Raw genomic sequence first — 26927 nt, 5'->3', positions numbered from 1 at the left:
GGATGTCACCTAGGTCTCCCCAGCATTCAGGAGGTGCAGAACCCAACCTGATTCCCCAGCTCCTCTCCAGGAGGGGCCCCTTCCAAGCCCTCCAGTATGAAAACATGCACTGGGAATTAGGTTTCCCACAACCCAGGATTTTCAGGTGAGACAACTGAACACACCCCAGGAAATTGCTCGAGCTCTTAAGAATTCAAGTATCAACAATCATATGATTCAAGGATTTATTAAGTCATACATGCAAAACATACTGCTAATTGCATTAGCAAAAGATCAATGTAAAAACACTCCACGATTCTGCAACTGTCAATTTAAAAAATGTTGTTCTATTTTATTGGTTGAGAGGTCCAACCTTGTATTCTTGCCAGCGGGTAAGTCGTACAGAACTTCGTTAGCACAAGCACGGGCTTACAGAATGTCACAGACCCAAGGGAACATGGTCAGGCAGGGCAACGGGAAGCATGTGTCCGGGGGGTGAGGCAGAGGAGGGCCAGCGTTAGGGGACAGTATTGGTGATCTGGCAAGACAGTGATGTTAAGAAAGTTCATAGTTTAGGAATATCTAAAATATTTCAAAAACTGTAAAGCTGCAACACATGATTTTTACACCTAGTTACTAGAAAACTAAGGAGAGTGCTTATTAGCTTTGAATAAAGTAACAAGGAAACAGGAATGCACTTTACTAATCTACAAAAAAAAATTTCTAATGCATTATCAGAAAGATTTTATAATACAAGGAGGCATATTGCTCGTTAAGAAGGGGTTCTATAAGAAAAGCACTAAGTTAGCAACTATGGGTACAACCAGTTCAAAGATGAATTAAATGCCCAATTTCAGGAAGGATGGCAGGTCTAAGAAAAAGGAAAAGCTTAAAACACTTAGTGATAATACCGACCTTTCTTCATTTACTGCATTTGACAGAAATTAACCTTTTAAAATTTTACCCGTGACACTTTTACTCAGTTTGATTATGACGTGTACAATGTAGTGTAAATTAACCTCCGGATTTTGTCAAAATACTGTCTTTATCCTTTGATCGCGTCACATGCTGTGCCCCCCGCCCTCATTGGAGGAACATGGGAGTGAGAGGTCTGTTCAAAATGTCAGCAAAAGCGAATACACTAACTTTTAAAAAAATTTCACTACAAAATCAAAAAGACTGATCCAAAGAATTGAGTCATTATGCTCCTTCCGTGAGGACATACAGTACAGTTAGGGCGTGGCCACGGGCTTAGATGGCAATGTGGCAACAGCTCGAGGAGGCTGTGCGGCTTTCCTACTGGAAACTAGCAAGCACAGGTCTGCAGGTCCAAACCTGAGACACTGCCGTCTCTTCTGAAGGACAGGGATCTTGAACGGTTTAGTGCTTAGTGTTCTCAGCACAACAATGCAACTTAGTTCACAAGGTATTTTGGCAACTCTTAATCTGAGCAAGAATAGGGGCTTTTGAAAAATAAGGCTTTAAGAAAGCTGGCCATTTTAGGGCTAAATTTTAATGTGAAAGTTTGAAGTCTTACACTTTAAACAAAACCTAAAAATTACTGATTGGTTCAAAATGGTTTTATGGAAAAACTAATCTGTAACAAAAACTTGGCATTGAGTGCGAAGGCTCCACCATTTTTGAGCAAAGCGTACAAAGGTTCTGAGGGGGATGGGGCAGGGGAACCCAACATTTACAACAGCAGGCATTTTCTCTTCCTCTTCTTGACGGGAGGGGGGCAGAGAACCGCTCGAATAGCTTCATCAAACACTGTCTTGAGGCCTCGCTGCGTGAGAGCAGAGCACTCCAGGTATTTTACAGCACCTGCCGAGAAACACAGCCTCATAGCCACATGTGGAGCCCACCCTTCTGTCCAGGAGGAGGGCAGGAAGCAGCTCCCCAGGCCCAGACTCCTGACAGCCCGCTGGGCACAGCAGAGCAACCCCTGACCTGCACCCGGAGGTCACCTACTGAGCGCTCACACTGAGAGCTTTGCCTGGCTGGCTCCCCAGAAGTCAACCATAGCCTGAGTCAGAAAAACATGCTCTTTACTTCCCCCAGACTGGACTCCTGTCTCTGCCATGAAAATAAAAGCACATGCAAAGCAGATGTGAAAATGCAGATTTCCTACCGATCTCCTTAGCCATGGCCAGACCCTGTGGGTAGGTGATGGGAGTCAGCTTCTTCTCCTTCAGTTTCTCAATCGTGTCTTTGTCGTCCCTGAGATCAAGTTTAGTCCCCACCAAGATGATAGGGGTGTTGGGACAGTGGTGTCGCACTTCAGGGTACCACTATATGCAAGAGAGGAAGAGAGTCACCACACCCTCCCTGATGAACCTCCTTCGCCTAAATTACATCCCCACAGGTGTCAAACTGTCAGCCACTCCTTAGTTGCTGCAGAGTCCTCAACAAGACACAGCATCCCACCCTTCAGCCCTGCTCACCTTGCAATACCTTCCAGAACCACAGGCCTACTTGTGGGCATTCCAATAGCAAGCTGGGACTCCCAAGAACAGGCAAGGAGGGAACATCCCCCTCCTCAAAACCACTACCTCTTGGTAAAAGGAGTTAAGTTCTTAGATGGTCTCTTGAGAAACCTCCCTATTCAGCAAAAAAGCCAACTATCGACTGAGGTCTCAGCTCTGCCACCATGAGCCCCACTGAACACATCCCTGACCACAACTGGAGGACATCCTGCACATGTCATTTTTCACAAGCGACCAGGGCAGCAGTGGAAAGTCATGGTCGCTATTTTTATTAGACAACCCCATCAGGCAGACTCCAAAGTGCTCACTACTTTAGCAAGGAACAAAGCCTTTCTGAATCAGGCCCTGAAACTTTAGAACTCTACATAATAAAGTCATATACTTCAAAACTGATTTGCTACCTAAGTAGAATTACAACATCAATTTAAATAATTAAAATTCCTATCACCAAGTGTTATTTTTGCTTCCCAAGGAGACATTACATAACAAGATGTTCCTCTAAAACATTCCCCACTTACCTTTGCTCGAACATTTTCAAATGATGCAGGACTCACAAGAGAAAAGCAAATTAAGAATACATCCTATAAAAAGGAAACAGGGAAGTGTTTAGAAATGGTCTTACAATGATGAATGCACTTTGCTTTGTAAATGCTGTTGGGAATGAATCATGAGACGAAATGCGTATTATGTACCAGCAGCTTGTGTCTAAAGCTTGCTTCCTGGTTCCCCCCTTCAGTTGTCAGAAGGCTCCCAAACCAGAGCCAGCACATGAAGCAGCCAGTTACTTCTGAAAGAGGGGAGAGGATTTACTAGAATGTGCTCAAATTTACTGGAGGCCAGGGGGGCCTCAAATCAGAACCCCCAGAGGCTTCTTCTCCATCATTTCCAACTCCCCCTGGGAATTTATCCCCTCCACCCCAGAATTTAATGTTCCTATTATATACAGGGACAAAATCAAGCTATCACTCCAATATTTCTGTAAAATGTGGTCTCCATTTATCAAAAGCAGAGTTGATTTTAAAAACCTTTACCAACAGTGTGCTTTTCAGTAAACTCCTCATGTGCACATTAAGTACATGTATAGTGGACCACTGGGGTGCAATTAAACTGCTGCTTTAAGAACTGCTACCAGAGTCCCTTGGCCCGGAGTGGGGCTCAGTGGTTCGCTCAGTGAGCACAACCACTGTGCAGAAGGGCAGTCTTGTGTGTAAGTGGCCTCTCCTGGCTATCAGCTTCTCAAACCCAAGTGGGGTTCTCTGCAGGACTTAGAGCGCGCGGCAGTGGCAAAGTGGAGATTCAGAGGAAAAGTCAGTGCAGACTAAATACCTGGAAGATTTTCTGACTGAATGTAAAACATATCTCCCATTCTGTATTGTGTAAGAAGCCAAACTAAAATATTTACCTGTATTTAAAAATGCTTAAGAATTTCTAAAATGCTAGGTTTATAAGACATTTTCCTGGAAAAAGGCAGCTATGCTTTGTGAAATGTACCCAATTCCCAAGCTAACACTTTCACCAATCCAGCTGATGTCTTGTACCTGGAAAGGGAGAGAAACATCCCACACAACAGCTTTTTATAAATGACATTTTCCAAACGCTAGCGCATGCACAGGCTTGTCCAAGAATCACCTCGGCATTTTGGCACCTGATTACGTCACTTCAAAGCAAAGGTGGGTTAGCTCACCAGCACCGCACAGCCATGCCGCAGACAGGCCCGCACACCGGATACCACAGCGGAGGAGGCCCTGGCAGCCACGGTTAGTCACCCTTGGGCTCAAGCATGGGCTCCATGGTGGGCTTGGGGCAGGGGGCTCCACACCTTCATCTCCAACCCGCCTGAAGAGGCCCCTTCATAAAAGTTCCTCCTTCCCCTTGGGAGGAGAGGAGCAAGCAGTTCACAAACCACTTTAATTCAAGCTAGTAGGTAAACTGTCTCGCTCTACTGAAAGCACATTTTGTCAAGCAAAACCCCAACCTTGAGTGAATTAAATTTAAAACACTCAAGGAACATGAGGCTCAACAGGAAATCCTGGGAAAACTAAGTGAAATGAGAGAACAGATAAAGCTTGAAACTGAAGTGGATTGAAAGTTTTACATACGGCAATCAGCTTGTCTTTGCCCCTGGAAGGTATATCCTTACCATACGTTTCTCCAACCTAGTAATGCATGAGAACTTTGTTTGAGTTTAGTAAAAACTGAGGAAAATGCAAGTCAATATAATCCATTATTTCTTCATCAGAATTGTCTCAACCCTCCTAAAGGATCTGAAAGCAACTGACAAATACCACCAAACAGTCCATCAAACCCTGTGAAGGTCAACGAGGGTGAAGACGTCAGGCAGATGTGGGGAAGGAGGGGGGCACTCCTTTCTAGCCATGGCAGCGCACAGAGGGTGTGCTTCCAGCAGAAGCCACAACACACCCGAGAAAGCACACGGGTCACGTCCAGGTGAGAAAGGTTAAGGAAGCACCCTTCCTTACCGAAGGGGTATCCCTGTGCCACTGCTGGCTCCCACTGGCAATAGGCACACCTGTCACAGCTCTCCATCCCAGGTCTGAGACCTAAGCCCAGCTGAAGCCGCCGCACGCAGGAAGAGCACCTGTCTGTAAACACAGGCCTCTCAGATGAAGCACTCCCCAGAAGCACGGCCCGGTCAGAGAGCTGTGAACGCGGCCAGCCTCCTGTGTGCAAGTGCTGGTCCTCTCTTCCCCCAAATCCTGGGAATGCAGGTTGGATTTAGGGGCCTGAATTACTGGAGTAAATGCACTGAGACCTTTAATTCCCCGCCCCCCCCCCAGCTTTGGACGGGAACGCCCCGAAGGGACAGCATTTCTCATGTTTACCACAGTGCCATCAATTCATTCCTTTGTTCCGACAAAAATCGGAAAGACTTGCTCTTCAAGCAACACAGAAACCTACAATTTTTTTTAAGAGACGGACAAGAGAATTCTTTTAATTTCATCTAAGTCTCTCTGATCTACAATTCTAACAACATGAAAGTTGCCCTAATTATCCTGGGTTTAATCTATGGGCGACTTTTGAAGATCTGTGCTCCAAAGGCCTTGACATGCCACCAAATATTTATTGTGACACAAAAACTCCTGGGCATTGGCCACAAAAATGCAGCCTCAAAATATCCTCCAACCATATCTGTTCTACCCTTTCCAATTTTTAAGAACATTTTTTTTGAAGAAGAAACATGCTTTCCATCCTACGTTAACATTACGCCATCTGCCTGTTCCTTTCTCCTCCTCCTTCCCCCAGCCAAAATATGGCTTTAAAAAATATTTCTAGGGGGATCCCTGGGTGGCGCAGCAGTTTGGCACCTGCCTTTGGCCCAGGGCGCGATCCTGGAGACCCAGGATAGAATCCCACATCTGGCTCCTGGTGCATGGAGCCTGCTTCTCCCTCTGCCTGTGTCTCTGCCTCTCTCTCTCTCTATCATAAATAAATAAAAATTAAAAAAAAATATTTCTAGGGGCACCTGGGTGGCTTGGTCAGTTAGGCATCTGACTCCTGATTTCAGCTCAGGTCATGATCTCAGGGTCATGGGCTCCACACTGCCTGCTCAGGTTCTTGCTCTCCCTCTGCCCCTCCCTATCCTCTAAAAACAAAAAAAGCAAAACAAAAATCCTAAAAAAACTAGTTTTCCTAAAAAAAAATTTAATTAAAAATAAATAAAATGTCTTATGCTTCTGACACTTATCTCTTCCAGCAGCAAGTCTTTCCCACCTCGGCCTTCTAAACCAACGCCCTGCACAGAGTCCACGCTGCTGGAAGGGCATCTCCATGTTAACGCCCGTCCTTGCAAACCCCCGAGCTCCAAAGCAGGGCCTGGCCTGCTCAGCCTTCCTCCCTGGGTCACCAATGTGCTGGAGCCTCTTTACTCACCTGAGCTGTCCTGGGCCACAAGCTTACCTCTCCTCTAGCCGCTTTCCCCATGCTGGCAGGACACTTCTGACTACACACGCTCCCACCTAGCCCTCATTACCTGTGTATCACAAAGCAGGTCTCCTCCTACATGTGTGAAGGGGGACCATAGAGAGATGAGTGGCTCCTAGCAGGATATGAGCAGACAGACTGTGGGGTGGTGGGGCTCTCCTAGATCCTCCTCTCCCGGAGGCCTTCCACCTGGCTTTTACTTTCAGACTTGGAATATTTTTTACTACGGGTATTCTATGAACTGAGAAAAGCAGCATGAGACACACAAACAGGGCAAAGACACTACACATGTGGCATCCATGAGGAGCTAAGAAAACATGCTCTGGAGAAAGCAAAGAGCAGCCCTGATACCTGGGAGCCAGCCCAGCGCTCACAGCTTGGTTACGGCAAGTTCCCATTGAATGGGACCATCACCCAGAGTGCTGGGGTTAGAAGAGGTCACTATTTGACCATGCTGGCATGAACACAAAAATAAAGAAATAAATAGAAGACCACTTCACAATCTTGTCTAACCTCAAATACAAGGTCACCGTACAAACTATAAAAACACCAAACATCCCCCTCTCCCAGACAAGGGGACTGCATGCCTATCTCTGCACCAGTCACAGCTTCATCCCCACCTTGCAGAGGAGATTAGGGCATCCCTAAAACTACCCTGCTTCTAGCCAGCACCCAATCCAGAGCAAGTTCTGCCTTCTCGAGCCCCAGGTGGACGTCCGGCTCAGGGCAGAGAACAAACCCAATTTCTTTCAGCCACAAGTGTGTTCCCAATAACCTCTGGCTGGAGGACACAAATCCTGTAACAGCCAATTTAAAGTAGAAAGCCATATGAAAATCAAAATAGCTGAGACACCTGGGTGGCTCAGAGGTTAAGTGCCTGCCTTTGGCTCAGGGAGTGATACCAGAGACCCAGGATCGAGTCCCACACTGGGCTCCCTGCATGGAGCCTGCTTCTCCCTCTGCCTCTCATGAATAAATAAAATACTAAAAAAAAAAAAAAAGCCAAGCTAAATGCTACTGTTTTTCTTTTTAAGCATCAGTAAGCAGCCTAGCCCTTCTCAAGGTGAGCTCACACAAACGTCCTGGCTGACCCAGGCACAAGAGGCCCGGCACGTCAGCCAACAGGCTGGGTAATGTTGAGCTTTCTCAGAACCCACACAGAGCTTGTTATGACTGGCAAGTCCCAGGTGTTCCCACTCACACCAAGTACCGGAACAAGAAGGCAAATACAGCCCTGCACGGACCATACCACGATGGCGAACAGACCAGCTGAAGGGGAGTGTGCCGAACTCATAGGGTATTTTCAAAGAGCGTGTTAAAGTAACTTATTCAGAGATGGAAGAGCCTGAAGGATTACTTAATCAAGAAAAACAAAAGCGTGAAGGATAGTTTCTCCTGAAAAGGACCACCCGCTCGCCATCTTTTGGAAAACAAAGTAGAAACAAATGCCTCACACAGATTTAACTTCGCTACCCAGAGTCACCCTACGAACAAGGAGAACAGCGTTAAATGACCACAGGAAACAGGATGTTTCTGGGTCACAATGTCCTAAGTAAGGGGTGAGATCTGGGTAAGAAATGGTCCACTGTCCCTTCAGGAGAGTATCTGAGCACAGTCATGGATGAGCCACGGAGTCCCATAGACCAAAGAGCCAAAGACCAGAGACCAGGTTCCAGTCAGTGCAAAGTTTAGAGGTGTCCCCTCTGCTGAGATGCCAGCCTGTAACCACCAGGCCTGTTGCTCTTAGTAGGACAGCATTCAGGGCCTTCCCCCAGAAGCCAAGACAATTTCCTCATCCCCAAAGAAGCCATCAGGCACGTCGTTAATGGCAGGATGGCCACTCTCCTCTTTGCTCTAAGCACCAGGACACCCCCTGTGCTGGTACGTGGTATGTTACACACCTACAAGTGTGAACTACTGGAGGGCAAGAATCATGCCTTCCACCCTTTAGACATTCAAGTATTTGACAGGAAACTAGCACCTTGTACAGATGAAACAAAGTTTACGAAGTCCTGCCCTAGAAGGACAACACCCCCACCCACTTGGATGTTGGGCTTCATACCTTGCAGCCTGATTCAATCTGCTACTTTATCTCTGTGTTCTCTAGCATACAGAGTGGGAATCTTGCCAAGTCACCTTTGACTTACTGTGAGTGACTCCCTCAGAGAAAAAGGCCGCACCCTGCCCGGACCCCTTGAGTCACAGGAGGTGGTTGTCATTTCTCAGAAGTGATACCCCACCCTTCCAGATGTATCCAGTAAGTTGGAGACTCCTACTCTACCAGTCAATAGGTAGCAAATCCACTTAAAATCTGGAATTATCAAGCCCCCATTGGGGACAGAAGTTTCCTAAACATACTGAAGACTTCGAACCATTTGGTGATTATGAGCTGACTTTTAAAACTTAATCAGTTAATTTTTAGCTGGAGATTAAATGAGGCATCACTCATTCAGACTTAGCATTTTATGGTTTTGGTCTTTATTGAACACTATTACTATAATGTAGCAAAAATCCACAGTTCAAATTAATTGTATTTGAGAATTCCTCCAGCTGAAAAAATAAATACAAAAGACAATGACTGTTGCATGGAAAAACTTTAAAACTTTAAAAAAGGAAGGGGGTGGGGGGAACAGCTGGCTGGCTCAGTTTGTTGTGTGTCCTGAATGTCCTACTCTTGATTTCAGCTCAGGTTGTGATCTCTGGGTCATGAGATTGAGCCCCACACAGGGCTCTGCACTCAGCAGGCAGTCTGCTTGAAGATTCTCTCCCTCTGCCCCTTTTCCCCGTTTGCACAATGCGCACACTAAGTTTAGGGGCCCCTGGGTGGCTCAGTTGGTTAAGTGTCTGACTCTTGGTTTTGGCTCTGGTCACGATCTCAGGGTCATGAGATCGAGCCCTGCATCGACCCCTGCACTGAGTACAGGGTCTGCTTGGGATTCGTTCTCTCCCTCGCCCCCTCCCCCTACTCTCGTGCTTTCTGTCTCGAATAAATCTAAAAAATAAAGTTTTAAATTTATTTTACTAAATAGAGAGTTAACTTTAAAAAACTCCAGAATGTCTCCACCTGATCCTCCTCTGGTCATCCTAGCTTGCTGAGAGAATGTACAGCAACTTCTGTTCATTTGGGCCCAGCTAGCTCAGACTTGAAGAGCTGTCCAGATCTGTGAATCTTCACCTCAGCTACACTAGAGTGTCTGTGATGTGCCTGGAACTATTCAGTGTGCCTTATACTGATTGCTAATCTAATCCTATGAGAAAACAGGTCATGACTAGAGCTGTGAAGAAACCTGCCAGGGTCACAGAGCTAGGAAGCAGAGCATGGGACTTCAACCTGACAAATTCACTTGACTGCCTCTAGAGCATTTTCCTTTGGCCAGTGAATCATCTGAGCCTCTAGAGTTGGTTTAAAACACTTTTAAAATGACTAACAAATGTGTAACAAGATAAGCAAATGGTACAAATAAGACAATTGCTTATTTCAAGTAAAGTGGTTTCTAAGCGTATTTTAACCAGCCATTACTGATTCACTTTGATACACACATCATTTAAAATTGTCTGAAATGGAAGCAAAACTAATCTAGAAGTTTTTCTGACTGGACACAGTGGACATATTTTTACAAAACCGAAACCTGAATATACATTGAGAAGACTTAGATACTAACGTTGTAGAAAGATGAGCATCTGTTTTATTAGAAAAATAATATTAATTCCAAAAGAGAAGTCATTAACTTGATTTTTAAAAACCTTAACTGTTTAAATTTGACTCTGTGGCACAAAGCAAACTGATCTTAAAAGTAATTATTGTTGAAACTGGTTTGCAAGAACAAAACAGTACCTATTTCATGCGGCTGTCCTGAAATTAAACTGAAAGCATGTAAAACACATAGCACCATCGTTAGTAGCTGGTAAGGCTAAAAAATTAGGAACAAATCCTTGGTCCTCATCTAGGACATTCACTACTAAACTTAACCTTGCTACTAAAGATGGCAATACAGCTGGCCCTTGAACAACACGGGTAGTTAAAGGTGCTGACTACCCCCTATGCAGTCAAAACCCTGTGTATTACTTTGACTCCCCGAAACTTTAAGAAACAGCCTGCTACTGACTGGGAAGCCTTACCAAAAACATAACCAGTTGATTAATACATGTAAAATATGTTATGTGTAATATACACTGCATTCTTACACTAAAGCCAGAGAAAATGTCACTAAGAAAATCTTGAGGAAAAAAAAAAAAAAAACAGAAAATCTTGAGGAGGAACTATGCTTACAGTACCGTAATGTATTTATGGAAAAAAAGTCCTGGTGTAAGCGGATCTCTGCAGTTCAAACCTGTGCATTCAAGTGCCAACTGTATAAGCAAACCTGTAGGTGATATGCAATTACACAGTCAAAATTACATACTCTAAAGGACACATTAAAAAGCAGTCATGATCCTTACTGTTTGCGGATAGGATAAGGGACGTAATCTGTCATAATCTTCTTGTCCAGCTGTATCCCATAAGCCCAGATTCACTGGTTTTCCATCTACCATAACATTGGCAGAGTAGTTGTCAAAGCTGTAGAATGGAGAAAAAACAGTCAGTCTTTAGCCCTGGAACATAAGGCATAGATGGGGGGTTTGAGTGACTGTCATAGCAAGGGTCTCAGAGGTGTGCCAAGGCCAGGAGTGGCCTGGAGGCTCCCCTGACAGCAAAGGTGCCAGCATGCAGGCACAAGGAGCCAGAGCAGCCACGTGGAAGGAGAAAGGGCTACAGGGTATGGGGAAGGGGAAAACACTGCACCTGGAGAAACACGCCTGGGACACAAAGGACAAGGTAGTCCACTGAACCAAAGCAAATGACTGTCAGCAAGAGAAACCTTTGTTTTTAATGAAGAGAACATTAAGATTTTTCTCTCCAGAAAGAAACAGAGTATAAATTAGTCCCTCTCTCAAACCCACTTGTTGACTTGTGTACACATGTTACTCATCTTCAACAAGGTGGCATACCACAAAGCCACACTCTACAGTGCGTCCAGAACACCCGCACTAAGTGCAGGGCAATCACCATCAAGCCTTGGTCACCGAGGCCTGCAACCAAACTGCTATGGTAACACAAAGCAATGCTTTGAAAAGTTATGGTGTGAGGCGAGCCTGCTTCTCCCTCTGCCTGTCCTTGACTCTTTCTTCTATGAATAAATAAAATCTTAAAAAAAGAAAAGAAAAGCTATCATGTAACATTTCAAGAGTGAGTATACACATGTACTTAAATTAACTTGAAGTTGCTACACAAAAACTAGTTAATGATAAGAGGCAGCCCAGAGAAGCCTGGCAGGCAAAAATAAGGTGGACTTAAAAAACAAACAAGAATCACTAAGTATCACCACCAAGTACTTCACTAAAAAGAAATTCTGAGGACGCCTAGGTGGCTCAGTGGTTTAGCATCTATCTGCCTTTGGCTCAGAGCGAGATCCTGGGGCCCTGGGATTGAGTCCCACATCCGGCTCCTCATGGGGAGCCTGCTTCTCCCTCTGCCTATGTCTTTGCCTCTGCCTCGGCCTCTCAGGAATAAAATCTTGAAAAGGAAAAAAAAAGAAAAAATCTGGGATTGCAATTCAAACCAGGGCAAGTACCAAACAAGACACAATATATCAGCCTGTAAGATAAAATTCAAAATCATTTTCACATACTCTCAACTCTCAACACTAAAACTTGTTACATTGAGACAGCAAAGCAGAGGTCTGAGAAAGGCTCCAATGTGGTTTACAGAATGGAATGACAACTAAATACCGTAAAGAAAAAGCCTCATGTCTTGCAATTCTGCCTCTGTGAGAAAAGGAGATTATTCAATAAACAGTATTATGACTTTTTTCCATCTGGGAAAAAGAATCAGGTGCCTGCCTCCTAGTATACCAAAAAAATAAATTCTAAATGAATTCGGACTTCAGCCACAAAATGAAAACTTTAGCCACAAAAATCTAGAAAACCTACAAGAGGGTATTTTTGCATCACGGAAACAGGAATGGTCTTTCTAAGTAAAACATAAAACTGCATGGAGGCGAAACAGTATATTTACATAAAAACGCCAAACTTATTTATGCAGAAGATCTTATGATGAAGTTTAAAGACAAATGAGATAGAGGGATTAACATTTTTTTAAGTTTTTTTCTTTTTAACTTTAAATTTTTATTTATTTATGATAGTCACAGAGAGAGAGAGAGAGGCAGAGACATAGGCAGAGGGAGAAGCAGGCTCCATGCACCGGGAGCCCGATGTGGGATTCGATCCCGGGTCTCCAGGATCGCGCCCTGGGCCAAAGGCAGGCGCCAAACCGCTGCGCCACCCAGGGATTCCCCAAGATTTTATTTATTTATTCATGAGAGACAGAGACACAGGCAGAGGGAGAAGCAAGCTCCATGCAGGGAGCCTGACGTGGTACTCAATCCCAGGTCTCCAGCATCACACCTTGGGCCTATGGCAGCGCTCAACTGCTGAGCCACCCGGGTTGCCCCTAAAATTTCTTATGTACAAGAGTTTCATCAGTAATATAAAATTTCAGTAGAAAAACAAGCAAAGGAACTCCACAGGCCATTCACAGAAGACTGCAAATGGACAGTGAACATTCATGGGATCCTAACCTCACCGCTGATCAGAAATGCAGCTTTTTTCAATGCCTGTCGCCCATGGTCCAAATTGAGGAGGCCGCGTTAGTCACAGCTGGTCCAAGTGACGGCCTTTTGGCGGCAACTGGGTAGTATCTTCCAAAACTTTGAATATCCAGACGCCTGGGTGGCTCAGTTAAGTGCCTGCCTTAGGTTCAGGTCATGATCTCAGGGTCTTAGGATCAAATCTCTAGTCAAGCTCCCAGTCAGGGTCCCCTGCTCAGTGGGGAGTCTGCTCTGCTGTTTTTCCCTGTGCTGCCCTCTCCCACTCGTGCTGTCTCTCAAATAAAATCTTTTTTTTTTTTTTAAGATTTATTTATTCATGAGAGACACAGAGAGAGGCAGAGACATAGGCAGAGGGAGAAGCAGGCTCCATGCAGGGAGCCCGATGCGGGACTCAATTCCAGGACTCTGGGATCACGCCCTGAGCCAAAGGCAGGGGCCAAACCACTGAGGCACCCAGAGATCCCCCTCTCAAATAAAATCTTAAAAAAAGGGGATCCCTGGGTGGCGCAGCGGTTTGGCGCCTGCCTTTGGCCCAGGGCGCGATCCTGGAGACCCAGGATCGAATCCCACATCAGGCTCCCGGTGCATGGAGCCTGCTTCTCCCTCTGCCTGTGTCTCTGCCTCTCTCTCTCTCTCTCTCTCTCTCTCTCTCTCTGTGTGACTATCATGAATAAATAAATAAAATCTTTAAAAAAAAAAATAAAATAAAATAAAATCTTAAAAAAAATTCAAATAGCCATTCCCTTTTGATTTGGCACATTCCACTTCTAATAATCAATCACATGTGCACGATATGTGCAACATTTAGCACAGAAAAAGGAAAAAAAAAAAAAAAAGAACCCTAATGACCAGTGGTTTTTATCAGCTATCCTAGTTCAGAGTCACTGACAGCTAATAAGGATTTCACTCTACCTATGTGTAGATTAGGAAAGTCCCAACTGGGATGTCTGGGTGGCTCAGCGGTTGAGCATCTGCCTTTGGCCCAGGGCGTGATCCTGGGGTCCCAGGATTAAGTGCCACATTGGGCCCTCTGCGTGGAGCCTGCTCCTCCCTCTGCCTATGTCTCTGCCTCTCTATGTCTCTCATGAATAAATAAATAAATTAAAAAAAAAAAAAAAAAGGGAAAGTCCCAACCATAAAACCAGACCATGGACAACACAGACAGTATGATCCCACTTCTACAAAACTTTGGAAACCACCAAAATACACCTGTTGTGCTTGACAAGGTTAGCACAGGTGGGATGTGAGGGGTTTCTTCTCCACCAGGATGGCAGCCATGAAGACAGAGCTGACATCATGGCTGCAGGTGATACATTATGAGGCTCAGCTACAGAGCACTCCCTAGTAACCCCATCATCAGAAAAGCACTTCTCAAAAAAAAATAAAAAAAAATAAAAAAAAAAAAGAAAAGCACTTCTCCATCTCCACCCAATTTTGCGGCCAAGAGGGAATAAGCAGCAGCTCAGTAGCCAACTCTATACTCCCACAACTGACCCTAACACACACCCTGGTAACGTGACAGGCAACCATCAGATTACTTGCCAAAAAAGGCTAATGACAATATAACAGTGTATTTTATGTTTCAGTTCCTTGATCCTTCACAGAGCTTAGAGAGCCAAATTTACCAGAAACTCTTCCATTTTCCAGTCTTCTAGTTAGTTAACTTTGTTTCCTGAATATCTAAGAATCAATTAGGAAAGCTGCGTGTTTCATCACAATGTAGAAACTTTACATAAGATTAAGTATTTTTTAAAAGCCCAAATACAGGGGATCCCTGGGTGGCTCAGCGGTTTAGCGCCTGCCTTCTGCCCAGGGGCGTGATCCTGGAGTTCCAGGATCGGATCCTAGAGTCCCGGGATCAAGTCCTGCATGAGGCTCCCTGCATGGAGCCTGCTTCTTCCTCTGCCTGTGTCTCTGCCTCTCTCTCTCTCTCTGTCTCTCATGAATAAAATAAAAACTTAAAAAAAAAAAGCCCAAATACCTTATAATTAGACTTAGGCGAGTGTTTAGATGGAAAATTAATCAGATCTGCTCTTGTGCAAAGTAAGAATGCCTTTATAGCAAAACAATGGTCAAAGGAATAAAAGAAAAAAAAAAAACCATCAGAGGCAAGTTAATTCCCAGGTTAACTGGATACTTACACAGTGGGGATGTATTCTCCAGGAAATGCATTGGTTGTGTAACTGATCAGTAGACAAGTTTTACCTACAGCTCTAAAGAGAGAGAAGAAAAGAGTGTAAGTTGCTTAATCAGCATGAATGTAATCTTTTCATTATTCTGTTAACTTTATAGAAAAATCAAGGAGTATACCCCCAAGTACTTACCATTAAACAGTTTCTATAATCTTTTACTTAACACTACACATTTTATCCTGAAATTTATAGTAAACTCAAATTTCTCAAAAAGGAGCCCTCATGTTCTATTCAGGTGTAGGGCATTAGCATTCATAGTCAGAAACTGTTAAATAAGCTCAGGTTGAACAGGAACAATATTTTAAAATTAAGAGTCTCAGGATCCCTGGGTGTCGCAGCGGTTTGGCGCCTGCCTTTGGCCCAGGGCGCGATCCTGGGGACCCGGGATCGAATCCCACGTCGGGCTCCCGGTGCGTGGAGCCTGCATCTCCCTCTGCCTGTGTCTCTGCCTCTCTCTCTCTCTCTATCATAAATAAATTTTAAAAAATAAAATAAAATAAAATAAAATTAAGAGTCTCTTTTGTCAACATCTGTACCCAGTCTTTCATCCAAGAATCTTCAATTCTATCCTCAGATCATTCTGATGGATATAATATGCAAACAAAGCCTTCCTCTACAGCTTCCACTTGGTTGCTATGTATTTTGCTGCCTCAGAGTGGTAGCTCAAACCCACCACCTTTTAGAGCCTTTCCTCTGGCATCAGTAATGACTGTTCTCTTAATAGAGTGCTTAGTCACTAACCACCACAGATCAACTGTGAACCACAAAGAGCCACACAGAACTAACTTTAATTCATCTGTATTCATTTGCCACCTCCCCAACCCCCCATCCTCGCATATCACCCTAAGCTTTTAGAGCAACTAATATGATATATTCCAGACATATTAATTAACAGTCCCGGGATGCTGGCCTAACTTTCCAAACAGCTGCAAAGAGGAGAAAGTAAAAAAGAATCATGCAGAAATTCTCCAGAACAGAAGGGCCTCCTGTACTAGTAGTGGGTACAGTGTATCATCAGGTGGAGGTCAGAGGCTGAAAGTCTCTCAACCACTTGAAATTTTTTTTCATGAGAATATTAACTACAAATCAAGATCACTGCACCCTTAGCCAAAAAATGGTTTCCAAATTTTACATTCTTACAGTGACTTCAAGGGGTTCTGAGAGCCTGTGTGTGTCCCTAAGGATTCACTAAATGCTCTCCCTACAAGAGCCCATCTTCCTGCTGTTTGCTGTTGGCTTACCAAGGTCCTGTCTGTCACACAATGAAGTTCTGAGCTGTAACATTTTGTCGTTCAAACTCAACTACTATGAATTAGGATTCGCCATAAAGAAGTGCTTTTCTATTTTTGTAGCACTCTTAGCTGGAGGCAAAAACCTCTCAGCTAGGACAGATTACAGGCCCATCCAGTCTTGCCAATACTTGTTTTACTCCTAACATTATAAAGGGCTTAAAAGTTGGAACTCTCCCACCCCCCAAAGACCTCGCGGAGTCAAACATTACATCATCAGGAAGTAGCTTCCAACTCCTCAAGGCTTTCTAAACAAAAATGAGTCATTGGCCATACATTTTGTGAAAAGCTTACAATGTCAAACCTGTGTAAGCAGGAGGCTGAGATCTGTAGTTGTTACCCTGGATCTGAGACCCAGAGCCAGCTCTTTATTACTTGCTGGCTGGAACTGTTTTTATGTTTCAACATCCTTATGCCTCAGTTTTCTCAACTGTAAAATGGATGCAGAACTATCAACTCCATCACAAAACTACTGAAAAGGGCAGCCCCGGTGCTCAGCGGTTTAGCATAGCCTTCAGCCCAGGGCCTGATCCTGGAGACCTAGGATGGAGTCCCATGTCGGGCTCCCTGCATGGAGCCTGCTTCTCCCTCTGCCTGTGTCTCTGCCTCTTTCTCCCTCTCACGAATAAATAAAATCTTAAAAAAAAAAAACAAACCCAAAAAACTATTGAAAGCATTAATCCTATTTCAACCTATATCAACAAAGTGTGTGGTATGTGAGGAAGAATAGTAGGTGCCGAAGATATAAAGCAATGAACAAGATCTTGTGGAATCTGAGCAGTTATTAAAGTGAAGAATAAAAAATGCAATCATTACATAAAAATTACAGGTGTGGTATGTCATTAAAGATACTCTGGAAATGTACAGTGAAGGGATCTAACCTAGTCTTGGAGGCGGAAAGAGGAGGCTGCGATGTACACTGAAACTTAGGAGGAGTGGGGACGTGACAGGAGGAACATTCTAGGCAAAAACGACATCATTTATGGGGAGGCCCAGAAGCTCAGCGTAACTGAAGAACAAAGAAATAAGGGGGAAGCACCAAAAGAAAATATGAGAAGACTGTCATCTCTTCTTGTTAAGGGCATGGGACTTGATCCTACTTGGGAAGTCCCAGAAGATTTTTAGTTGCCAAGAAACCATTAAATTTGCATTTTCAGAAGCAGCTCTGACTGCAGTGTGGAGAGGACAGAGGAAGCTGGGACTGGAGGCAGGAAAACGAGTGGTTTGAACCAAAGAGGGGACTTCAAAGTGAAGAGAAGTGGGCCATTTCAAGAGCTTCCTAGGCATGAGGCAGAATATGATAGCTCAGCCATAGGCTGGATGTGGTAGCCGAGGAGGAGAGTGGGAGTCTAAGGCCATCACCAGTGAACCTCTTCTCAAATTACAAATGTTGTGCAAAAATATTAATACTTATTGCCTCTAATGTCAAGAATAAGCAGCTATAAAGGTTTTAACGGTTATGTTAAAATGTTATAGTAGCACTTCCCTTAAAAGCCTGTCCTAAATCTCTTCCATATGTAGAAGGAACAAAGCCATTATTATAAATATGATGGTTTTAAATGCCCTAAACTTTATTTCCTGAAACTTCACCTTCATCTGAGGCATTGTCTTCTGAAAGGTATAACTGCAAAGGAATTCAAGGTACTTGGCATAATCCGATACTGATGGGAATTTTTTTTCTTACTAATCATTACAGTATTTGCTATAAACCTAAATTCTATAAGAAATTATTAAATTAGAGGCATCCCTGGGTGGCTCAGTGGTTTAGCGCCTGCCTTCCGCCCAGGGCGTGGTCCTGAAGTCGTCCCAGGATAAGTCTCACATTGGGCTCCCAGCATGGAGCCTGCTTCTCCCTCTATCTCTGCCTCTCTGTGTCTCTCAGGAATAAATAAATAAAATTTTTTAAAAAATTATAAAATTCTGACTTTTAATTTATTTTTTAAATTTCATTTATTTATTTGTGAGAGACACAGAGAGGGAGCGAGAAAGGCAGAGACACAGGCAGAGGGAGAAGCAGGCTCCATGCAGGGAGCCCTACTCGATTCCCAGGTCTCCAGGATCAGGCCCTGGACTGAAGGCGGTGCTAAATCGCTGAGCCACCGGGACTGCCCTTTATTTATTTTTAAAGTAGGCTCCACACTCAGCATGAAACCCAACATGGGGCTTGAACTCATGACCCTGAGATCAAGAGTCTGATGCTTGGGCAGCTCGGTATATGTCCAACCTTTGATTTAAATATTTACTTAGTTTTTAACAACAGATAAAAAGAAAAAGGAAATGGTTATTTACCTCCCATTAGTGTTACTTATTCACTCCACAAAAAAACCCCTAGAGGCCAAAGTCAACACAAGCTCAGGCAGTACCAGCTCCCCAACAGAGAGCAGAAGCAGTGTTTGGTCACAGCCTCACAGCCCCGGACTGATGCTGCTGCAGAATCTCTGGAAGTTACTATCCAGAAAGTTTAACTCCAGCTCTGGAGTTTCCAATTTTATATACACTTAACTTCTCAGTTCCATCTTTTTATAATCTTTGAAAGCTGCCACAACATTAAAAAATGAAACTGAGGGGCAACTGGGTGGCTCAGTCTGTTAAGCATCTACCTTCGGCTGGGGTCATGGTCCCTGCTCCTCTGGGAATCTGCTTCTCCCTTTCTCTCTCTGCCTCTCCCCCACTTCCCCCCACTGGTGCTCACGTTCTCTCTTGCGCAAATAAAATCTAAAATAATAAAAAATAATTTAAAAAATGAACATGAGACTACTGGAAGAAAGTTCATATGAGCACATTTTTTTACCCTATCTGTGCCACTCCTGCTCTGTCTTGTAGAAATAAACCAAGATTAAAGCCAGTAACTCATGTTCCCATTATGTTGTTTTTCCATTAAGAGATCTTTAAAGGAACTTTAAAATTTTTTTGAGATCTCAGTATTACTAAAATCTATAAACCAAAACTTAAAAAGCACGTATGATCCATAAATCTGGAAATGCTGCCAATTCCCTCATGTTAGAGAAGGGAGAGGAACCTGGCTGATGTGATTCTGGATCTCGGTGGTGTCAGTTCAAGCCCAAGCTGGGTACAGAGATTACTTAAAAATAAAACCTTTGGGCAGCCCTGGTGGCTCAGAGGTCTAGCGCCACCTTCGGCCCAGGGCCTGATCCTGGAGACCAGGGAATCGAGTCCCACATCGGGTTCCCTGCATGGAGCCTGCTTCTCCCTCCGCCTGTGTCTCTGCCCGCCCCCCCTCTCTCATGAATAAATAAAATCTTTAAAAATAACAATAAAATAAAATAAAACCTTTATCAAAAAAAAAGGAAGGGATACAATAACAATACAGGAAATTCAAAAAGAAGAACTTTCTGTATTGTCTTATTTTTAAAAAGATACATTGGGGGGTACCTGGATGACTCAGTCAGGCATCCAACTCTTGGTTTTGGCTCAGGTCATGATCTCAGGGTCATGAGATTGAGCCCCACGTGGGGCTACACACTAAGAACAGAGTCTACTTGAGACCCTCTCCCTCTGCCCCCCTCCCCAATCGCTTGCTCTCTAAAAAATTTTTTTATAGATTTATTTATTTATTTATGATAGAGAGAGAGAGGCAGAGACACAGGAGGAGGGAGAAGCAGGCTCCATGCCGGGAGCCGGACGTGGGACTCAATCCCGGGACTCCAGGATCTCGCCCTGGGCCGAAGGCAGCACTAAACCGCTAAGCCACCAGGGCTGCCCAAAGGTTTTATTTTTAAGTAACCTCTGTACCCAGCTTGGGCTTGAACTGACACCACCGAGATAAAGAAACACATCCCAGGGATCCCTCTCTAAAATTAAAAAATAATAATAATAAATTTTAAAAAGATACACTGATATCAATAGGACTGAAAGACCAGATTTCTCCAATGAGGAAATAAGGAGCCTGTATTACTGTCCAAGTGTACCTAGATCTTGGGGGCCGGCCTCTGGGTGGCTCACTCAGTTAAGCATCCAAACTCTTGGTTTAGCTCAGGTCATGATCTCAGGGCCCTCAAATCAAACCCTGTGTGGAGCTCCAGGCTCAGTGGGGAGGCTGCTAGGCTGCTGGAGATTCTGGTTCCCTCTTCTTCTCCCCATACTCCTGCTCACTGCTCACACTCACTCTAAAATGAATCTTTTTTTTAAAGTACCTAGATCTTAAGGATTAATAGAATATAAGGAAATGTGAATTATATCTATTAAATATGTATTCATATTTATTGCATAAATGAAAGATCCTAAATGAAAGTCCTCAATTTACCCTGTGAAATGGGGTTTGGGAACTCTCCAACAGTAGGCCTTCAGTAAATAAATTCAGAAAGCACATGAATAACAGAGTAGTTTAGTGCTACAAATAAACAAACCCTAATCTGAAGTTCTGATTATTTATTACCACAAACAATTTATGGAAAACCATTATCACCACTGGAAGCTTCAAAAAATTAAAAAGCCTATGTAGTTTCTTTTTTTTTTTAATTTTTATTTATTTATGATAGAGAGAGAGAGAGAGAGAGAGAGAGAGAGGCAGAGACACAGGCAGAGGGAGAAGCAGGCTCCATGCACCGGGAGCCCGACGTGGGATTCGATCCCGGGTCTCCAGGATCATGCCCTGGGCCAAAGGCAGGCACCAAACCGCTGCGCCACCCAGGGATCCCAAGCCTATGTAGTTTCAAAACCCCTCAAGGTTGAGGGTGACTGAGTGGCTCAATAGTTAAGCATCCACCTTTGGCTCAGGTCATGATCCCACCCAGGGTCCTCTGGGCTCTCTGTTCAGGGGAGGAACTGCTTCTCTCTCTCTCCCTGTAGCTCTATTTGTGCTGTCAAATAACTAAATAAAATCTTAAAAAAAAAAAAAAAAATCAAACCCTGAAGGTTGAAGATGCTACCTAAAAGAGAGAGTTCAATCCTGAAGTAGCCATTACTCTACAGGCCCCTCCCTGCCTTTTAGAATTCTAGAAGCACCAATCCTAATCCTGGAGTACTTGATACTTGGATCTGAGCAAGATACAGAGTTCACAAACAAGAATTTTAATCTAACTGCATATCATCCCCATTCTCCTTCAAAGTCAAATCCTGTTAAAATATGCCCTATTGGGGCACCTGGGTGGCTCAGCAGTTGGGTGCATCTGCCTTGGGCTCAGAGCGTGATCCTGGAGTAGGGGGATCGAGTCCCATATTGGACTCCCTGCATGGAGCCTGCTTCTCCCTCTGCCTGTGTGTCTCATGAATGAATAAATAAAATCTTAAAAAAAAAAAGCCCTAATTATGGGAAGATATGTGATAAGGAAATAGAGCAAAATACTGATAACAAAACTCTAAGTGGTAAGTGTTCACTGTACAATTCTTTCAACTTTTATGTGTGAAATTTTTCATATTAAAATGTGGGAAGAGGGGATCCCTGGGTGGCTCAGCAGTTTAGCTTTGGCCCAAGGCATGATCCTGGAGTCCCAGGATCGAGTCCCATGTTGGGTTCCGGGCATGGCCTGCTTCTCCCTCCTCCTGTGTCTCTGCCTCTCTCTCTCTCTGTCTCTCATAAATAAATAAATAAATAAATAAATAAATAAATAAATAAATAAATAAATAAGTTTTAAAATAAAAATAAATAAATAAAATGTGAGAAGAGAAATTCATCTGACATGTGGTAACTGCCTTGGTAGCAGGATTCCCAATAAAACATCTTCTTAGTTAAGACTAAAATCACAAGAAATACCTGGTGGGTGATGCAGAGATGAAAAAGAAGTACTAATACATTCAATACATAATTAATGCAAAAGATAGAACATTATGAAAAGTGGCTTTAAGATTTCTAAAAATTACTAATAACTCCTCTACTGAACCCAATCTTGAACTTTTACTGGGATTATCATTTGAAAGTTGTTAAAAAAAAAAAAAAAAAAAGACTTAAGTATAATTTTAACCACCAAGATCAGAGGCAAATAACAAACTCAAATTTAGAAGCCAGTGTAGATTTCAAACACCTTTACAACCGGTCAAAAATGTGGAACCCCATGCCTCAAGACAAAAATACACAAAGACAATTCATGAGGTACTTAAATTCATGGATCATACCTTCATTGACTTTTCTTTCCCACTGATTATTCAATGGAAGTGAGTGGAGACTAAGTGGTGTACATTCCTAAAAAGATGACATCATGGAAGGTATTTTTCACACTGAACTAAAACAATTTCCTGGAAAGCAATGTCTAAATTAGACACTGGGATGACGAGACCACTTGCCCAATCTGGAGTGAACGTAGGGGGGGGCTTCAGGTCACTCACTCCCAGCCTTCTGGTCAACCAAAGTCAAAGCAACACTATTAAAAATGTTTAGAAACATCTGAATGTGAGATGCTGTCTTACTGAAGTAAAGCTGAGAGAAAATCTTGGGGGCAGAGATCCCCCAAGTCAAAGTAAAACACCCTGTGTTCAGGAAGGACTAACAGAATTAGGACCAACAGAAGGATCTGCAGAATTAAACAGTATCAAAATGTCACTTCACATTTTATACTTAATGCCAGTGAACTGCTATATAGGAAATAATTTATAAGAATATAGGCCAGGGATCCCTGGGTGGCGCAGCGGTTCGGCGCGTGCCTTTGGCCCAGGGCGCGATCCTGGAGACCCGGGATCGAATCCCACATCAGGCTCCCGGTGCATGGAGCATGCTTCTCCCTCCGCCTGTGTCTCTGCCTCTCTCTCTCTCTCTCTGACTATCATAAATAAATAAAAATTAAAAAAAAAAAAAAAAAGAATATAGGCTAATTAGGAATCCCTCGGTGGCTCAGCGGTTTGGAGCCTGCCTCCAAGGCGTGATCCTGGAGACCCGGGATCCAGTCCCATAACGGCCTCCCTGCATGGGGCCTGCTTCTCCCTCTGCCTGTGTCTCTGCCTCTCTGATGAATGAATAAATAAAATCTTAAAAAAAAAAAAAAGAATATAGGCTAATTGATCCTACTTATAATATGGTTATGATATAACTTTTAACCTAATTCCCAAGAATATTTTTTAGATAAGGAAGCTTGCAATTTGTGCAGCTTCAATTTGCCTTTATTGCTTAAACTCCCCTTAACTGCCTCAAGTCCCACAGCACGGAGTTCTTTGCCCCACAAAATTTACACCCACGTTTACAGCTTTAACAATTTTTGAATAAAAGAACATTCCAAGTATATCATCAGGTATGTTTTGTTTGGGTCAAAGCAAAAAAATATTTTTGGTTTGGAAAATCATGTATGTAACTTTTTCACTGAAGTAATGTTTGCTGTATGTTGTCCCTTATTTAAAGTAATAGAGGGGGCAACTGGCTGGCTCAGTTGGAGGAACGCGCAACTCTTGGATCTCAAGGTCCTGAGGTTGAGTCCCACATTGAGTGTAGAGATTACTTAAATAAATGAATAAATCTTTAAAAAATAAATAAACAGAGCTTGAATTGTTTACTTCTAACAGGGCTTAGCCCCAGTCTACATCAATGTCAAATACGGTACCAAAAAAATCGAATGAAAACTTAAAGCCAAGAATTGTTTTATGCTTTGGACCTCCCACACAGGGCCCAACAGTGCCTCAGATTAAGAGAAAGAGCAACACTATATGAGGCTGGCTGCCTGCACTTTCTCAGCTGGGACCAGGCACCTGGGAGGCACTTAGTATCCAGCATCGTGTTTATTTTTTTTTTAAGATTTATGTATTTATTCATTCAAGAGACAGACTGAGAAAGAGAGGCAGAGACACAAGTAGAGGGAGAAGCAGGCTCTCTGCAGGGAGCCTGATCCCGGATCCCAGGATCTCGACAGGAGCTGGAGCCAGGCAGGCACCGCTGAGCCACCCAGGCGTCCCCCAGCAACTTGTTTAATCCTCGCCACTTCAACTTGAGGTCCCTGTCCTGGGAGAGGAGCCTGATATACCCAGGTGCCTCCCTAATCATTGGGAGTGGGGATTCGAAGTAAGGATCCAGATCCCACAACAGGCACTCAACAGGTATGTGACTAGATACACAAGGCAATACAAATCATAGGGGTCCATCATCTGTAAGCATTAAGTAGGTCTGCTGTGCTTATGTTTAGTTTCAGAAATTTTCAATTAAGAATATTACATTCTAGGGCACCTGGGTGGCTCTGTCAGGTAAGTGTCTGCCTTCCTCTCAGGTCGTGATCCTAGGATCCTGGGTTCAAGTGGCGCATCCGGCTCCCTGCTGGGCATGGAGCCTGCCTCTCTCTTTCCCTCTCCCTCTGCCACTCCCCCTGCTTGTGCTCTCTCTGTCAAATAAATAAAATCTTAAAAAAAAAAAAAAGAATATTACATTCTAAAGTTAGATACTGAATTATCAGCATTTTTTTTAAAAAACCAGCATTATTTCATACTCTAAGCATTACAGATTCAGCATTTTTAATTTTTAAAGGAAATGCAGTTAAAGTGTTCATAAGACAATGCGATATATGTGTAGTTAATTCATTACACAAAAGGATCAAATTTAATTTAAACCAATGTACTGATTTCCCTATTAAACTAATTAACTGAAGTTTGTGGGCCCCAAATGAAAGAAAAGCTTTCTTTTCAAGGGTTTAAAAAAAAAAACAAAAAACATACATATTCCTAAATAGGTGAGAGTTGTAACTTTTAGCTATATGCACAGAACCATGAAGTGTTAATAACGTTTCACACGTTGAAGACTGACAAATCACACAGATGGGCATCTTTTAAAAAAATCAGTTCAACTGTCCTTGCATCTGAATTAGTTGTAGCAACAGTTTCAAAATGTCTAATTTACAACTATCTAAATGAGCTAATTCACAACTTGGGAGGCATAAAAGCCACATCAGTCCTAATGACAAGTTTGGGGAATATTAATCAAAAGGAAGACCGATGTCAGAACTCTTCCTTGGATTTTACAAGACTTGAAAAATGTACCAATTACACTGAGTTTGATGAAACTGATAGTAATTCTTGGATCTTCGCTGTTAACATTCAACTAACTCGAGCACTGCTGAGATACACAATTTTGCTCGGATTACACTGAGATTTTTGTTTCTATGGGAGGGGAAAAAAAAAAACTGCATAAGCCAAGTCTTGTCTTCCTCTAGGGCCTTGTAACCACCACAGACAGTAATGAAAAGAAATGCCTTGAGTCACAGGGCAGCTCCGCTCAGGGAGCCTGTTCTGCTACATCCCATACCTAATGCAAGCAGCGAAAGCAAATTTCTCTCTCTCTCTTTTTTTTTTTTTAATGACCACACCACATTCAGAGAAAAGATCAGTCTTAATCACACCTAGCTTCTCGTAGCTAGAATCCCAAAAGTTTCTCCAAGGAAAGAACAAGAATTATCGCCAAAGGGGGGGGGGGGAATCTTAAAAGCGGCTAAGTACAAGCGGAAGATACGGGAAATCAGTTTGGGGTCGCCAAACCGGCCCAGGCAAATACTCAAGAACTATCGACCTGGTCGCCGGGACACACGGAAGCTCATAACCGGGCTCCAGAGGCTGATGTAAAAACCCAGAAAGGGTCCTTCCCCGCCCCCCCTTAAACAAGGCAACTCCAAGCCCACCGCTGTAGGGGCGGACGAGCGAGGGTGGCGGCGCCGCTGGGGGGTCCCGCCCCGCCGCAGCGGGCCCAGAAGGCGGGAGGGTGGAGTTCACTTTTCCCTCCGGCGGCCGCTCGGCGACTCCCTCCCCCATCAGAAAAAAAAAAGAAAAAAGAAAAAAGGAAAAGAAAAAAAAAAAAAAAAGAGCCGGAACCAGGCCCCGTGCCTCCCGGTCCCGGAGGGAGTGAGTGGTGGCCCGCGCCCCGCGGAGAGGCCGGCTCCGGGCCCGCGCGAGCCCGCCCGGCCCGGCCCCCGCCCCGGCCCCCAGGCCCCACCCCCGGCCCCGGCCCCCGGCCCCCGGCCCCGGCCCCGGCCCGCGCACTCACCCGTCTCCCACCACCACACACTTGATGGCCTGCATCTGGGCCGCTCGCTGGGCCGCGGCGGCGGCGGGCGGGCGCTGACGCGAGAAGCGGCGGGCTCGGGGCGCCGCGGGCGGGCGCGCGGCTGCAGGCGGCAGGGCGCGGGGTGCCGGGGCCGCTGTCCACGCCGCCTCGCCCTCCGCGGACGGAAAGCCGGAGCCCAGCCGCGGCCACCACCCAAAGCTGGGGGAAAACTGCGGAGAAACAGGAAATGGCCGCTCCACTCACATCCGGTCTCCCCTCCCCCGCGCCGGCGCGCCGCTCCCAGGCTCCGGGGCGGGGCCGCTCTTGCCCGCGCGGCTCCCGGGCTTCCTGCCGGGTTCGGGGACGTTCGGGAGCGCTCGGACGCGCTCGGCTGGGGCCCGCTCGGCTCCAGAGGGTGGTAAGAGATGGGGGCGCGGGGGCGCGGGGGCAGGCCGGCCGCCATGTTTGTGCCACCTGGCGAAGGGCAAGAG

The 26927-nt window shown here is 44.4% G+C and overlaps 1 protein-coding gene across 2 annotated transcripts; it reads right to left on the bottom strand.

Moving 5' to 3' along the window:
* Positions 1-210: 210 nt before the first annotated feature.
* Positions 211-26662, bottom strand: RAC1 (Rac family small GTPase 1). Of its 2 annotated transcripts, XM_041747317.1 has the most exons (7): positions 26437-26662; positions 15196-15267; positions 10848-10965; positions 4565-4621; positions 2984-3046; positions 2111-2270; positions 211-1803 (listed from the first exon to the last, which is right to left on the bottom strand). In XM_041747317.1, the coding sequence occupies exons 1-7, from the start codon at positions 26469-26471 to the stop codon at positions 1673-1675; spliced, it is 636 nt and encodes a 211-aa protein (XP_041603251.1). In that variant the 5' UTR covers positions 26472-26662; the 3' UTR covers positions 211-1672. The 2 variants fall into 2 exon arrangements, with proteins under 2 accessions (XP_041603251.1, XP_041603252.1); XM_041747318.1 differs by lacking the exon at positions 4565-4621 and having other exon boundaries at positions 26437-26655.
* Positions 26663-26927: the final 265 nt, after the last annotated feature.

Source organism: Vulpes lagopus, chromosome 3, assembly GCF_018345385.1.
Source record: "Vulpes lagopus strain Blue_001 chromosome 3, ASM1834538v1, whole genome shotgun sequence".
Lineage (NCBI taxonomy): Eukaryota > Metazoa > Chordata > Mammalia > Carnivora > Canidae > Vulpes > Vulpes lagopus.
Note: the sequence above shows the minus strand (reverse complement) of the source record. Positions and strands in the feature narration are given on the sequence as shown.